Raw genomic sequence first — 17,156 nt, forward strand, 5'->3', positions numbered from 1 at the left:
GCCGCTGCCAGTGAGTTCCGGTTTGCGCTGCCGGTGGCGGCTGTGCGGCGCAGGTATCTGCGGGGCGGGGGGAGGTTCTGGCGGAACGCGGTGACGGCGACGCGGGGGTGGAGGCGGCCTCGGCCCTACGAGTGGCCTCGGTGCCCCGGGGGTGGGAGGAGGAGGAGAAGGAGAAAGAAGGAGAAGGAGAGTGCGTGCGTGCGTGCGTGCGGGGAGCGGCAGCGGCTCCGGTGCCAGGGTGGCGCGGGGACCCCTCTCAGCGCCGTGTCGGCGCTCGCAGTCAGGCAGCGCGCGTGCGGTGCCGTGCCGGTGCGGCTGGGCGCCCCTGGGTTGAATGCGCGCAGGCACATCGCTGGTGCCAAACCCAACGGAGAACGAAAGTTGTGTAAGTTTCCCCGTTAGCTTGGTACGTTGTAAATCCTGTCGCTAATAAAGTCGCGATCTAGTTACAGTGTGTTTCCAATGAAGCCCATTGTGGGTGTTTCCCCTGCGTTTTTCTTTAGTTGGGGCAGCATTAGAAACTTTGGGGTGGTGTTTCTGTAAAGGCAGAAGTTGAATGGGAAGTCTTAAGGTGACAGATGCTTTGTTTTTGCAAAAAACCTTAGGCTATGGGTGATGTGTGTGATGGGATGGGTTTATGGTGACCAGATGTACTGGGGCAGTTTCTTTCCAATATCCCATAGGAAACTTTTTTAACCTGGTGTGTGTGAGGCACCATCTTGCACTTACCTCTGAATCTCAGCTTAAATTTTCTTTTTTTTTTTTTTTTACATTAGAGTAACTTTGAAAGTCTACTCCAATCTACTTGTGTATTTTCATTAATAGCTTCCAGCCAGAGGTCAACTTCTTACTGTAATTGCTCTTTGAACATGATGCATTTTGGCTGGGGCCTGTTTTCAGCACTGCAATGCAAGTAGTAACCACTTGTTGCAATTATTGAAATGCAGTTCTTTAAATTTACTATTTATTTGATAAGAGGTTTCAGTTTACTGCAAAAAACTTCAATTTACTGTTTTTGAATTGATTTGTTAGTTAAGTTTTCCTGAAACACTACTTAATTTTTTTCCTTGACACTGTTTAAGTGAAATGCTGGTTTAATAAATGAAGCTGTGTTATTAAAAAAAGGAATTTTTCCTTGCTCTTAATTGCTGTCACTTACAGCTGTCATAAACTTCAGATAAAGACAAAGTGTCCTCTAGAGGGAGATCTTGATGCTTTTATGTGCTAAAATGTTAGTCACCTTGTTCCAGTTAAACGTCTCCATCACTTATCTTGGAAAGGATCTGTGGTGATGAATGCACATGTCTTAATGGGGACCTGTCTTCTGGATCTGTGCTTCGAAGTTTCATTACAGAATACAGACCACAGCCTGTAATGTAATACTTCTGTAGGTTAAATGAAGCATGCTGCTTTTAATTCAAATAGAACTAATGCTGAAGTTAAATGACTGATCTTTGCAAGTTCCAGTGTAGTAGTCCTGAAGTAGTTATTTGCAGGACCTGCATTTGTGGCATCGATTCTGCAAATGTTTACGTAGATACCGACTTTCATACAGCATTCTCATTTTAATGAAGATACTTTTGAGGGCAGCTTCTTCACTGACCACTATATAGGTGGAAAATTTCCTCATACTGCAAGACTGCTGAATGGGTCAAAAATGTATTTACTTTTTCAGTTGCCAGTTGAAGCCCTTCGCATTTCTTTCAAGTCATCTGTACTGTTAAGAAATAGATACTGTTAGACTGACTCCAAAATAGTTGTGGTATTTGTATTCTTATAAATGTACATACCAAAACATTGCATAATTAATTACCCTCTTTTGTGTGCGTGCGTGTGTGGGAAGTGCTACTGCAACTAAGGTTAAACTGATTTGCAGTACTTATGTTGCAAGTTTGTTTTCCTTTTCATGCCCATTTTCATTGTTTTGTGGTATGCAAATGCATCTCTGCAATGCATTAAAAATGTATGCAAAGTGCTTGGAGGCAAATGGTGTTGCATAATTGAATATACAAATGTGTCGTAATAGAGGAATAAATTCCATTAATAAACAGGAATAAACGTTATGGATTTTTTTTTTTTAAGAAAAGCACATTTATATCCTGAAGTTACTCAGATTGTAGACTCTGTAATAAATTGTGCTCTGAATACTCAATTCTTTATTGTAGATCATCACTTTGGAGGATTCCAGCACTGAGATTTCTGGAGTTTGCTGTGTCCGGCCATAATGAGTTTGTCACTGGTTGCCTATGATGATTCAGACTCTGAGGCAGAAACTGAAAAGACTGAAGTCCCCAATACTCCTAGCAGACAAACCAGCCTTCTGAGTCCTTCTGTGGATCGTGTTCAGTACTTTGCACCTGGTAGTTTGGGTACAAAATCTACATACGAAATGCAGCCTACTGATAACACTGACAGTTCTGGCACAAGCACTGTTTATGAAGATCCTCCTGAGCATTATGCACAGAATAATAACACTCATTTGACGTCTCCTTATTGTAGGAGAGCGTACTCTGGCCATACTGCATTATGTATGTCCTACAAAAACCATGAACAGATATCAAGCTCTTCAACAAACTCTGGAAATGTCGTTTCCCAGAAGAGAACACATACAGACAGTACTACTGCCATAAAAGGAATTAGACCATATATCCCTAAAAGATTGCGTCAAGAAAATTCCAGTATGCCTGAAAAAAAGGAATCTGATCAGAAAAATAGCTCAGATTGTGATGTTAAACTGGGTATATCAGGAGAGCAGACTTCGAGAAAGATCTCTGAGTTAATTAAGCCATATTTGGGATCCAAATATAAATTAACTGAAGTCCCCAAAAACTTAATATTTTGCATGTCTAAACACAGCGGCCCTGTTAATGAAATCCAGTGGTGTCCTGTACGACAACAAAGTCACATGCTTCTCTCAGCTTCTATGGACAAAACAGTCAAGGTAATGTAAAACAAAATGCTTTGCTGACCAATCTTCAAACTTAAAAATACTGTATTAAACAATGATATTGTGGGAATAACATCCTTGCTTGTGTGTGTTTAACAGTTCCAAAGTATTCGGAATTCAAGAAGAATTAACACTATTATGAGCTTGCAGCCTAATCCTTCACTACACCTACAGTTTCATTATGTGTGATGAAACAGTTTCATTATTTTGGAATGTGGGTTTTTTTTTGTATTAGACATGTCAGTCTTTTAGATCTTAACTGAAGAAGTTAGGTTTCTACTAGGTCATTTCTCGTAATCTGTATTAATGTTAGGTTTTCATTATTTCCTACTTTACTGTCACAGTGGCCATAAGCACTATGGTTTGGATACAGATTCTGCCTTAAGTCATTAAACAACTGACTGCCAACACTGGAATAGTATTTTGAGGAACTTTACCTTTCTGATAGGCCTAAGTGACTGCTGCTGGAGGAGGTATGTCAGTCCAGATGGATTTTTCATCTGAACTAGTGTGGCAGGTCTTGCATCCCAGAAAGGTGTCCTGTTATGATTTAAGGAGTCTTCCAGCTTTAAGTTTGTTTCAAGGGTTAATTGCTCAATAATTAAAATGTATTTTCCTTCTAGATTTAGTGAATTTGGCTTCAGTTCTTTGTTTGTTAATTTAGTCAGTCCGATGAGTCTTACTTTTATTTTAACAATGGGTAAAAAAAATATTTTACGTGTATGCTTTCCCACATATAGGGCTAATGCCACCTCTGGGTTTAAATAATAGTGTTCGGAAGTGGGTTTACACAGGAACATAGTTTTGATAAGAGTGCACAGAAAGTGTTTTTTTTGGTGGAAGGCATACTTTATTGTATCTAACATGTATTTAACATAGCAGGCACAATTATTTTAAAACTTGGTTCTAAAATTTAGGGCTTTAAGTAAAACTTACTAAGTAAAGAGGCAAGAGAACACCTTTTGTATCAGCATACTTCTAAAACCAAAGGAGAGGAGGGAACTTTAAAACAGAATTTGAATTCTGATTTCATGTAGGAAAAAATATTCTTAAATTCTCTTATTAAAATTGAGTGTGCGTTTTTTTTTGTTTGTTTTACTCTTGCTGTTTAATCTGTAGTGAAGAATTGAGTTTCATTTAGTTTGGCTTTTGTATGATTTTTCTTACCTTAGAAGTTTTTTCGTTCCTTTCCTCTCTCCCCAGTTTTGCCATGGGGCTTTGTGAAATATGTGCTGACTTTGCATCTTTGAAGCAGTGATGCTCTTAAATCTTGGACAGAGTTTTTGCTTTTTTCTCCTTAATGTCTATTAAAGCACTGGTGCTCACCAAAGAGAAAACCCCAGATCTACAGCATGAATAAAATTTACTACTCTCGATTGCTTATCTTTTATTCTCTTAAGTTATAACAACTTCACTGGTTCTGTAGTCAGTGTAACCTATCATACCATCAAAGTCTGAATACTTTGAACTGTATGTAACTCTTCCTTAATCTTCTTTCCAAAGCTTTTTTTTTTTTTAGCATCTTTGTCTTAAAGATTAAATGGAGGAAAAAAGTACCTTTGTTTTTTAACACTTTATTAAAGTGTTCTTTAATATATTGAATAAGTTAAATCTTGGCTGCTACTTGAAGAACAGACTTAGAAGGAAAAGACCAAGATATGCAAAAAGTGCTGAGGGATGTTTTTGGCAAGCAGCGATTTAAATTTGGGTTGTACAAAACTATATGCACCTCTGACTTCAATATGTCGGAATCTGACTTTTTGTCTTAACCTGTCACACCATATGCTTAATGTTTGTTTACTATCCCAGAGCCTCATTTTACTGATGAGTGAAGTTATGGATGTATTAAATTTGGTAAAACAATCTAAAATCAAAGTTGTTACTGTAATGTAAAATTATTAAAAAATGGAAATAATATCCTGTCTGTTTTGTCTTCTAAGCAGAAAGAAAGATTATTTTCTAAAGCAGTGTTCCCACTCCAGACTGGGAGCAGTTTTTTAACAGTAAAGCTGGTTTTTGAAGAAATCTAATTGCTTGAGATGCCCCAAACCTTGGAAGTTCAATATAAATAGGGTATGTTAATGCTGGCAACACTTCAGAGTGTGCGAGTCTAAAACATTAATAAAGTAAAAATGTAACTGTTACAAGGTATATTAAAACACACTTCTGTATTTTGGCAGGTAGCCTGTAGAGAAATACCTACAAATGCTTCTTACTGTTATTTCTTAATGAACTGGAAGCCCGTAATGGTATGAGCGGTAGCATCTCCCGTTTGCACCTTCACACAAGTACCTTTCAGGCCAGTAGAGGGCACGGTTAGATTAAGGATGGACTTGATGTTATGAAATTAATTTCACTAACTTTCTAGGGTCATGAGCCCATAAATCTCGAATGACCACAACACCAGTAGTTTATTTTCTGGGGATTTTTTGGCTGTCTACCATTGCCTGAAGTTCTCCATTTTCTGGTGTAAGCATAAAACAACTGATTGAAAATGCAGATGTAGATGTACTAATTTTTTTCCAATCCTCTACCTTCCCACAGCTTACCTTCTTTGTTGTTTTCTTCCAGAACCACCTGCTTTGAATTGCTAGTTTAAATCCAGGCAGTGGCAATGTGTTCTCTTTCCCTTTAATGGGAATAAGCAGACACTTGGGATGTTTGCATTATTTACTTTGAACATCTGATTTGGTTAAAACTCAAAGGACACTTAGAAGCCTAAAATCCCTGTATGATCTGTACTTTCAGTGACTGAATATATTTATGTGTAAATATCTTGGATTCAGTCCTTACATTCAGCCTGTACATTAAGACATTTATCTTTTGAAGACCCCAATATTAGTGGAGATTTCTCAGAATTTAGAGTTCTGTCTAAGCAGATCTGATTGTGCTTAAATCAAAACATCTACAGTTGTATGCAGGTTTTGTAGTATTTAGTCAAACAGCTTGCATCTTTCATCTCTTCTTAGGTGCTTAAATATTTTTCTCTTAATTTTTTCATCATAAACTAAGAATTTCGCTTTCTGGGAAAGGATTTTCTTTTTTTTATATCATAGAATAGAATTGAATTATACATCATATCATGGAATGGTTTGGGTTGAAAGGGACCTCAAAGATCATCTAGTTCCAACCCCCCTGCCATGGGTAGGGACACCCTCCACCAGACCAGGTTGCCCAAAGCCCCATCCAGCCTGGCCTTGAACACTTCCAGGGATGGGGCATCCACAACCTCTCTGGGCAACCTGTTCCAGTGTTTCACCACCCTCATAGAGAAGAATTTCTTCCTAATACCTAATCTAAATCTACCTTTTTTCAGTTTAAGGTCATTACCCCTTGTCCTATCACTACGTGCCTTTGTAAATGGGGGAAGAGATTTATTTGGTTGGTTATTGGCATGGAGAAGGAAGAAATGCTTGGTTTAGCGATCTTAATTTCTTTATTCCCATCTAAATTACTATGACTAAATCATTCGTATCACACAGGGATATATCTAAAATGTATATATATAACTGGTTATGTGGTTTCTTACTTTTTAAGTGTGTCTATGTATCCTGTTTAAATCAGTGAAAAAGAACAGTCTTCCTTTTATGTTCTCCCAGATTAACCAATGTGCACTTTACCATCTTCTTTGTGAATCAGTGTAAGTCATACTAAAATGTTTGCAAAAAATGAGTTGATGTTTTCAGTTTGTGTTAACTGAAGAACAGCCTAGTGTAGGAAAGATCTGAAGCAGTTTGTGTAAATATCTTGCATATTTAGCAAGGAATGCACTGTTTCAGAGGATTTTATACTTTTCATTAAACGTATTTGCTCTTAATTTTTTGTGTATGGCTGCATTTTAAAAAAAATTAAACACTTATCAAGTGGTACAGTTGAAAAAAAAATCATTTATCAACTCAGAGGTGTAATTCTCTGGAGTAGCACTTCTACCAGCAGATGGGGCTCCTCAGCATCTTAGAAAGGGATGGTGAATAAACTGTGCCTCTAGACTGGGAGACTAACGTTTGCCTCCATGTTGTGCGTTGAAAAACCAAAATTAAAAGTTTATGCATGTGTTGCAAAACGTATAAGAAAACTTCACAGAGACCTGAAAGTAAGATAGAACCTCATATGGGAAGTGATACCTATTGCAGATTAATTACCCGTAGTTCTTCAGATCTGGAGCGTTAATAGAAGAATATTTCATGCTACATTTTAAATTTGTAAGGAATGGAGAAAGAAAAAAAAAAAAAGAGCTTAGATTTAGGCTTTGGCAAGTCTTTTACCCTCTGTTTTCTTAGGATTTTGAGTTTCCCTTTTGGAAGGGGAAGCTGATAGTACTTCCAGCCTAGGTAGCTGGAGAAAGAGGCAGGAAACCTGATTCAAGTTAGGGAAGGTATTGTCGGGAGCTCTTACTGTGGCAGTGCTCTTCTTCACTATTACATTCTAAATATATTATCAGTGGCTTATATTTCTAGTTTAAGTATGTATTTTAAGGATAGTGAAACATGATTGTCTGAACTGATTAAATTTAATTTTCTTTGGATAACACTTCTTCTCTACCTTCTGTTTGAATAGATACTGTAAATGAAATTTAGGCTACTACTGCCATTTTTGGTATTGCCTACTTAAACACCGAAATAGTGTTTGTGTTTTTAATATCTCATCTAGGATTTTTGCATAAATTTTGAGACTCAGCACCATTATTAAAGGTGCCTAGTTTCCTTAGTGTAGATATTCAACATTTTCTGAACATTAGACCTTGTTTAGGTATTTCTGGTTTAGAACCTGAAATATAGAATCCAAAAATCACAGATTACCATTGAATACAGCTGTTTACCTTAGTTAACAGGGTAGATAAAAAGTTGTCTCTTGAAATACATGTTTACCTATTGCAGAAACCACTCTACAGCATTCATATTGTTCGTGTTTTTTATTTGGAAGACCTTGTAATTGCATAGAGCCACAGAGATGTAAATGTTTTCTCTGGTTACTTAGGCTGGACTTAGCTTTTTAACAGTTCTTAACTTCAAGCCTCCCATACCATTATCCTGTATTTCCTATTTTGTCTTAAAATTAACGCAATGTAACATCTTTATATTATAATAATCTGTAAACTTTACTTCTGTGTTCCTGGCTTTCTATTTAGAGCATCATAGCAGGTATTCTATTTGTTGCAAAGTATTTCTTCATTTTCGGCATTTTCACCCTCCATTGATGAACAGGATCAAGGAAAGAAAGTACTGTGATTCTTCAGTATGCAAAATGTATATTAATAGCACTTTGGTGGGATGACTTGTAACACGTTGTTGGAAGTTTTTCTTATTTTGTTCCCTACTTGCCTAGTTGAACCGTATCTCCATTTAGTCACAGCTGAATCTATACAAGGAAAGAAATTTTTTAAAATTAGTTTAATTGTCAGCCTGTTGAACAGAAGTGTTGCCCACTTCTCATGATTAAGAATGCCAGAACAGCCAGACTGGTTCAGACCAAGGCTCTGCCTAGCCCAGTGGTCAGTCTCTAGTAGGGTCCATAAGTAGATGCCTAGAGAAAAAGAACAAGTCAAAGGTTTATGGTGCCTTTAAGCCATCTTCTGGTTTCTCCTTGTTTTCAAGTCAGGGGATTTCTGAGCTCCAAATTAGTTCATCTTTGTAACATGCTATCTCAAGAGATCTCTTCCAGATACTTCTCCAGTCTTATGAGATTCTCTTGTGATCATTAGATCTGGAGTGGTATATTACTCATACTGGTCAAATTTAATGAATGGATTTTGCTTCTTGGAATGTGTCAAGTAACAGAAGAATACCATTTTTATTCATATTTTCAAAACCTTTTATTCTTTTGTGGTTGTGTGTTTGTCAGGAGAAAGATAGCATAGTAGTATATTCCAGGAATTTGTTAGTCTTGATCTTGTTGTATCAGACTGAAAGTGATGGAACATGATAGCCTCCATTCATCCATATAATGTGTGCAGCACTGATGGTAGCAATACAGATTTCCTAGATACTGCCATTACCCTGCCTCAGAGTAACAAACTAATATTTCTGTTTTCAACCATTCTGCACACAATTCACTTGAAACAGGCAGCTGTTTCTTCTTGTTCTGTCACATTCATGTCTGTTTATGAGGGAATGAATTTAAGCTGCCAGCATATTTCCTGTAAACTCATGTGTAGCTGTCTGATGGCTACAGTCCTGTTACTGCTAGGCTAGATTCAAACTGTTCACTAAGCAGTATTAGGTATTGTTCTGCTAGTACCCCAAGTATTGCAATTCTTATACTCATTTTTAAAATCTAATTGTGACAATACTCCTTTCACTGTAGCTGATGCATAAGATAAGAATTTAGGGAGTCATTCTATTTAATATATATATTCAACTTTAACTGGAATGTTTTAAAAAAGATCTCTGAGATTGGTATAATTTTAATACCGTATTTTAAAAATAACAAATTCTCACCATTATCTTGGAAGTGGCAAAGAAACGATCATATTCTGGAGAATGCGTGCTGCTTACCTGGACGTGAAAAAATCATTGACGTTTTCTTGTTGAAGAGGCTATTCTGAAATACTGAACCTGATTTTTTTGTATGATGCCTTGTTCTGATCTTCTTACTTTGTCTGTGTAGAACTATGTATTTTTTTTCCAAGGACTTTAAGCTTGCTGATTAAGATGGAAGTACACTTATTATTTGATAGTTATATGCATAGTAATACCAGTCACCTGAGTACTGGAAGGGATTCTTTGTATACCTTGATCTTTTTCTAACAAAATTATTTCATACACTTCAAAGGGAAGTATTCTCCATAATGCTTATTTTGTAAGAAAAGGAACATCATGCAGGAAGGAATGTGCTTGACCATCAATGAAAGCTTGACTGTGCTTATGCCTAGATGATATACAGGTCAGGATGTAATAGCCAGCTCTCACACAATTGTTCTGCAAAAGCCATTAACACAAGTCAGCAAAGAACAGTTCATGAAAAGTGGTGGATTTTGGTCTCTTCATCACAAAGGTATGTGTGGGTAAGGGTTGTTCCACATTTGGTATGTTAATACCTAGATACGTTTAGAGATCACGGTTACATAGAGATGTATTTTTTTAATTATTTTCTTGTTTCCAGCAATGCTGTTGTCAAGGAAACAGAAATCCTTGTAATGCCTTTGTTCACTTTCTCAGAATCCACAGCTGGGGATGACTTGTATAGTTTTTATGTTCTTAGTAGTTGACACACTCTTGTGCCTCAAAGGATTTTTTTCAAAGGCGTATGTTTCTTTGAGTATAAATAGCACCATCCTGATCTCTACACTGTTTAATAGGCCATTGTTTTCTTTCCTTCTTCACTGACAAGAACTAAATTCAGTGCTACTTTGGATTAGAATTTATCTTAACACTTGCTTGAAAACTGACATTTAAAAAAAAAGGGGGGGGCAAAACTGCAGTGAACCTCTCAGCTTCTGGGTTAGGTTTTCTGTTCTGTAAGGGCATTAGTTTTTCTTTATACTTGGAAATGTCTCTTGAGTTAGGATCTCCTTAAAAATACTAAAGTAGTACCCCAGGTTGTCTTGCAAAGCATTTTTGACTGGTTTATGGCCATGTTAGAGGATGTGGCTATGGGAGAGAAAAGCGGGAAAAAGATGTGGATATTTCATGACATAGCTAATATGCTTGTGTTTCCTCCCCAAATTGGGAATTATTTAAAAAAAAAAAATCAGAAAATAAAGTTCTTCTAAGAGCAGAGGAATTAATGGAGCCTGGCTGTGTCTTGAGGCTGGCTGGCTGTAGATCCTCTTCAATTTCTCTCTCCTTAGGGGCTTTGGCAGTGTCTTTCCCTATTATTCATTGTTCTGTTTTTTGTCTGGGATAGAGTTAATTTTCACCAGAAGCTGGGAGAGGACACAGTGAGGACAGCTGACCCAAACTAGTCAAAGGGATATTCCATACCATGGCGTCATGCTCAGTATATAAGCGGGAAGCTGATGGGGGGCTGGACATCAGGTTTTGGGTGGTGAGCAAATTACATTGTGTATCACCCATTTTGCATATTCTGTTAGAAGTACCGTGGTTGTTATTTCCATCTCCTTTTGCTGTCCCAGTAAACTGTCTTTATCCCAACCCACGCGTTTTACCTTTTTCTTCCAATTCCCCTCCCCATCCCACCAGGACAGAGGGGTGAGCTAGTGGCTGGATAGCACTTAGCTGCCAGCTGGGGCTAAACCATGACATTCGGCTGTGTAGCTTGATTAAATCTTGAGGGGAAAAACCTGAGACCTCTGTGAAATTTGGTTGACATTGACGAATAGGTGCAAAGTGGCCACAGGTGAGATGCACAGGGGGCATGGCTGTTTTGACAATGTTATTTCACAAACCTACCTTTCTGCAGAAATCCAAAAGGATGGAGGGTGACTTTTGGATATCCTTAACAATGACTGGAAGAAAGGATTCTGTTTCCTCATGTTACCTAAAAAGAGTTTCGATTACTTGTGTCATACTTACAGAAATATCAAGAATATTAAGTGTTTATCTGACTTTTTTCTTAGAAACCCATCTGTCTGGAATGGCTGAGTTCTGCACTTCCTTTCTACTGAGAACTCTTCCAGCTGTTTACTAAGTGTCTCTTAAGTAGCCTGCAGCAGAGAAATAAGCAACCTTGTCCTCCCCCTAGCATAGCCAGCCTACTAGGAAAGAAAAAGTCAGGGCTAGAGATGTCAATGAAGTAGTGTCTCTAATGAAGCTTAACTGATGATGTCATAAATTAAGCCCTGCAATTATGCATAGGGTCTCTGTGGGCAGCTGCTGTGGAGCTGAACATCAGAATGTCACCTGAGATAGGAGAAATGTGCAGTGGTGGTGGTGGTGGTGGTGGTGGTATCCCCCTCCTGGATGCTTCAGTAAGGTTGCTGGTGAAAAAGTCAAGGTTTTGATGCTTGGAAAAAATGGAGCTACAGTAGTTTTAAGTTCTGAAGTTACTGTAATACATTCCGGGAGTATCTCAATTTATTTATCAGTTGAGAAATTCTGAATATTTTTACTGTTTAAAAATATACATAACACCTGTCTAACTTTGCTTCTTTTCTAGAACTCTAGCTTTATAGATGCACCTCACATACTGCTCTATATTTAAAAAAAATAATCTGCTAACAAAGCTACAAGGCATCTTATGACTTCGATTCCTTACCTCTCTTGGTCTGTCGATGTTGTCAAGGAAACAAATTTTTGAGAAGCTTTGCTCTACTTTTTCAGGTTCTGTAGAGAGGTTACTTGTGTAGGATTTATCCAGCATCAGGAGTAGAAACAATTTGCCTGAAGTTTCTATTCTTTTCAGTATGTTCATGTCCTTGCTTTTTTTAAGTAGATTTTATTTTTAGCATGTGTGAAATAGCTTCATCTTTAAGGTCATAATATCAGTGAATGTACCAAAGATTGCTGACATTTGATCATTAGATGAAGCCTGTTAGAAAGAACTTTAATGACATTTTCCTATATATTTGTGCTATAAAGACAACTGTTAGTTATAGATTCCCTTTAATTTAAAGGGGAAACATTAATAAACCCCTTGTTCTTTAGAGAACTTGTTTCACTACTATGGAGCTAATGACTTACCATCCTTTATCATACATATCATGTTTCATTGCAGTAACCCTCCCTCTTCAAAGAAAAAGCTTTTTGTGCCTAGTCTGAGTCTGGAACTGTGTTTGATTTGTCTTCCAGTACGTACGTGCTGGCTGACTGGCTGGTTACGATATTATGACTGAGCTTTGCCTTCAGTGTACTTGTAGAGGCTTTTTAAAAATTATTTATTTCAATAAAACTGCAGATTTTCTTCTAGGACACATCTGAATATGTAGTTATAGAAACTTCTACCTTTCCCAAATGTTTCAGTTGGTTAATGGATTAAAGATATTGAGCGTGACAGATAGTAAAGACTGCATGTGCTTGTATGTTGTGCATGTGCCAACTGTGTAACACCTCGCTTTCTCAAGTCAGATTTTGGAATTCATCCTGTTCTCTAGTCTTCTTGTCTTTTTTCAGATTGTCTTCCTCATTTAAAGAATTTTTCTCATTCTGAACATTGTGACTGGTGGCTGGAATTATATGTTGTTATACTGAGGAAGGGACAAAGCTGGTTCTCTATGCAAAGGATGGCTTATTAGGGATGCAGGTGGTTAGGGATGACATAGTCATTATAGACATGTTAAAGCTTGGCAAATATGTTAAAGTTATTACTATGTTAACAATACAGAAGAAATTAAAATTAATTAGGTAGTTCAATCTTACTCTGCTTGCTAGTATTGAAATAGTACTAGTTACGAATAGCCTCATTGCCAGCAAAACACATAGCTGCTTGACATAATTAATAGTTTATTTTCATAATTAAATACCTAGTTTTGCTCATGTTTAAGACTGGGTTATGTCACTGACATCAGTGGGCTTAGGATTGCATCTGTATTTTCCATAGCCTAGGATTTGTCATCTTCCCCCCGCCCCGGTTATTAACATTCTCAATAGCCTTGGGAATAATAAACAATTTATTTTTTAGTTGAAAGAATGAAGAGCTGTAAAGAAAATGTTACTTGCCCAGGCTCATCAGTAAATGAATGTGAGATTCATTAAAACCTAGGTTTTCAGATAGCTGTTCTAAATCACTAACTGTATACTGCTGCTCATAGTTAGATGTTACTTCAAATCAGTGTGGCAATAAGGCTGCAATACTACTTAAAATAAGTAAGCCACCTGGTTAATGTTGGGAATGGGACAGAATTTGCCCATAAATTTGGATTATTTCTTACAGAGAGAAGTTTGTACAACTATTTACCATTATTTTTAGAACATTGGTAGCGATGTGTTACTCTGTGCTGTTGCACAAATATTGCCAGTCATGCACCTGCTTACAGTGTATCCGGCTGTGTTGTGCTGTAGAACACCCGCCACTCATCTGATGGTTGGGTTGGTGGAGCTTGTCCATAGCTGTGTCAACTTCTGCCACTGGATAATGTGCAAAAATGAGACAGCTTAAATTGCTCCTTTTAATTGGTTGTGTTTGTGCTTGTTTTATTGACTGCATTAATAGAGGAGATGGCTATCTGAATTTATATATGTACATATATCAATATAAAGCTGTAAAGTACATGAGTGGCCTTAGCTGATTCACAATTTTATATTAAAAAAAGTATAATATTGAAGAACAAATAGATATGTTTTGAATTTTGATAGCCACTGTTTAACTGAAGCCTAAAGGGAACCCCTTCCCATCCCCCCAAATCTTAAGAGAGTTGGTCAGTGTTGGTTTTCTCCCTGCTGTTTTCAGAAATAGATTGTAGGTCAACAGCAAATGGGTGCGCAGTGTTTCGGAAGCTGGGGTGTACAGTTGCTGAGACTGAACTTATGGTCTGAATAGAACAGTGTTTCTTACTCTAGTAGTGGGGGTTCAAAATCGGTGGGATGCAAGTATCGGTGGGATATGTTTTTGTGAAAGTATCTATCCAGTCTTTAGTTACCTGTAGGAATTGAGGACACTTAAAACAATTTGTCTCTGAAGTGCTATAAATCTGAAATTGAGGTGCTTAACACTTATAAGGAATCCCCACTTTTAAGAGCGCATAAATGTACATGACTTGGGGAAGTGATTGATGCTAATGAATATGATACATAGAGGTGAAGGGAAAAATCAGGTTATTTAATAAATGGCTACAGTAATTTAGCTAATTATCTCCTGGGGAGTTGTAATACATTTGAAGTTCTGGTCCTTTGCCTGCTGGTAAGATATTGATTGCTTAAGTGTTTTTTGGGCATGAATACTAACTACTAGTAACCACTACTGTGATTGTACTTTGAGGTGTTCTGAACACCTTTATATCATTTTTACACACTACTATTACACTGTGAAGTCGATGAGAAACTGCCAAATTTATGCCATGTTATTCTTCTCCCATATAGGTTCAGCAGTAGAAAATTTAGTGTTTTTAAAGTAGTTCTTAATAGCTACCTGTCATTATGTATTGGTTTCTCTTGAATTACTTGAATATGTGCATCAAACTGCTCTGCTTTAACCATGTCATCCCAAATATGCCTAATACTGTGTATGAAGTAGATAAATTATCTGATGTAAATTTTTGTGTATTCCTTTTTGTCAAGCCAAAATTTCAATATATGTAGTATAGAACTGGGGTGGGGATTGAAGTATCTTTGCCATGTTTGGCTTTGCCTTCTGCTAAAATAATTTTGTTTTTTTCATATTGTACAACAAACCATAGCTTAAATCGATAACTCATTTATAAGTATATTGTAACTTCTTTTCATTTCTTCATTTTCCAGGAACTTACCATTTAAGGTACATCCACAGGGTTAGCCATATTACAGTGATTAGTCACAAAACACTTAAAGGTTAACTGTAAAATAGGTGGGAATTCTTTCCTTTATCTTAGTGTGTGTGGGATGTTACTTCTCTTGCACTGTCTGCCCAGCATGAATGTACAATCGCTATTTTGTAGGTACAAAAAAACCTAGTCACACTCATAACTTTTAGCTGTCTGAAAATGTGATGTGTATGAGCATCTTCCTTAGAGTCAGTGCTTTATGGAAAATTTGTGCTTTGCTTCAGGCATGATTATTCCAGAATCTTTCTGCACAATAAAGAACACACTACATGAAAAGATGGTAATCGATGGCAGAAACGCTTTGCTGTTGAGACAGAGTCACTGATAACCAATGATTTTAAGTATCTTTTACCGTGTGTGTGTGTGTGTGTATATGTATATACTTATTTACAAGTTGCCTTTTTGTGTGACCTTTGCTAATAATGTAAAGGTTGCCTGTCTTCACAGTGAAAAACAATTTTTTTTATAGGTGGTTCTCTTTTTTCTTTTTTTTTTTTCTTTTTGGCAGCTTGCCTTATTATTCAACATTTGGTAAGCATACCTCTTTTGCAAATAGTGGGAATTAGCTAAAAAAAGATTGATTGATACAGATGACTAAAATATCAGATGAAGTCTCTGATCGTATGAATCTTACTGTTTGGTCTGCTCTGCCTCAACTGTTCTTGTAACTCTTACTTGATATTTTGGCTGAGAATTTCTGCTGTATGTATGTACCTAATACATAGGAAGTTGAATTCTAGGCTCCTTTAGTATGAATCTCTGCAGTAATTCAGAGAATACTTAATTTGGATTTTAAAATGGTTCAAGAAAATAGCATGAATAGTCTACATGTTGGGTTGTGTGTATGGTCTAACACCATCATACTATCTCTGTAGAGCAGATGAATTCATTCAAAACACATGTTTTAAAAATTTGCTTTCCTCTTAATTTGCTGTAAATTCAGTGATGAGCATCAGAAACACACACATTTATTCCCTTGAAATGTCAAAGGCATTATCTTGTCATACTTCCACAGAAATAGGAGAACAATACTATCAACGTGGTTTTGCTTCTTATTTGTTCTTTCTATTCCCTGGTTGTATTGTTCTAAAAAGCAGTTCCCCTTGGAGAGTCCCCAGCTGCTCTGGGGGGTTAAAATCTGAAGTAGCTTTGAGGACACGGACCATAGCACATGGCCTTCACTTAATGCCTGTTTGGCAGACCTGGCTTGCTGTAGGGCTAACCTTTTACATTTGGTACAGTTAGTGCAATGTAACCTCCCACTGCCCATTTTATTCTGCTGACCACTTTATATGGGAACAGAAGTAGTTCTCATGAAACTTTCCAAAAGTGACTATTACTGAATTTTTACTGTAAGGAAGTGTATTTTTGGTGTTATACAGAATAAAGAGAGGGACAAGAAAGATCTATACGAAGTTCTACTCCACTGTATTTCTTTCTTTGGATAAGCCTTAGTAGGTTGTTTTTTCCTGAAACATGCCTTGAGTGCTTTGAGCCCTTGTTGGAGAGCTACAGTTGTGATGTTATTGACTAGTTTGGTTGAAGATCACTTTTATCTGAACTTGTGTCTTTAGTAGGAGTGCAGCAACATGGTCTTAATTCTCACCGTTGTTCATCTCCAGAGACTTTATAAACATTTTTTTCTTGCTTTCTCAGTCCATTTACAGCTTAAACAAACAGATATTGGGGGAGGTAGATAGCATGTAGATCTCTTGAGGAACTTCTTCCCAAAGTTGGAATTGGGAGTCTGAGATGTATGCAGTTTGGGGTCAGGTACTGTCCCCTCACTGGTGAGAAAAGGACCAATGCTTTCTTGAAGTATGACATCCTCCCAAGCAAAGTCCAGCTGGCTGC

General features: G+C 37.3%; 1 protein-coding gene across 3 annotated transcripts in view; it reads left to right on the forward strand.

Moving 5' to 3' along the window:
- The first annotated feature begins 11 nt into the window (after nt 1–11).
- WDR25 (WD repeat domain 25) overlaps nt 12–17,156 on the forward strand; it is a 66,063-nt gene continuing 48,918 nt past the window's right edge. For 2 of the 3 annotated variants that reach the window (XM_054828836.1, XM_054828838.1), the window contains exons 1-2: nt 182–406; nt 2,166–2,941. In XM_054828836.1, the coding sequence (XP_054684811.1) occupies nt 2,225–2,941 (717 nt within the window). In that variant the 5' untranslated portion in view covers nt 182–406; nt 2,166–2,224. Of the gene's footprint in view, nt 54–181; nt 407–2,165; nt 2,942–17,156 lie in introns of those variants that run through there. The other variant, XM_054828837.1, reaches the window with a different exon arrangement.

The sequence above is a fragment of the Grus americana genome, chromosome 5 (genome assembly GCF_028858705.1).
Source record: "Grus americana isolate bGruAme1 chromosome 5, bGruAme1.mat, whole genome shotgun sequence".
NCBI classification, from domain to species: Eukaryota; Metazoa; Chordata; class Aves; order Gruiformes; family Gruidae; genus Grus; species Grus americana.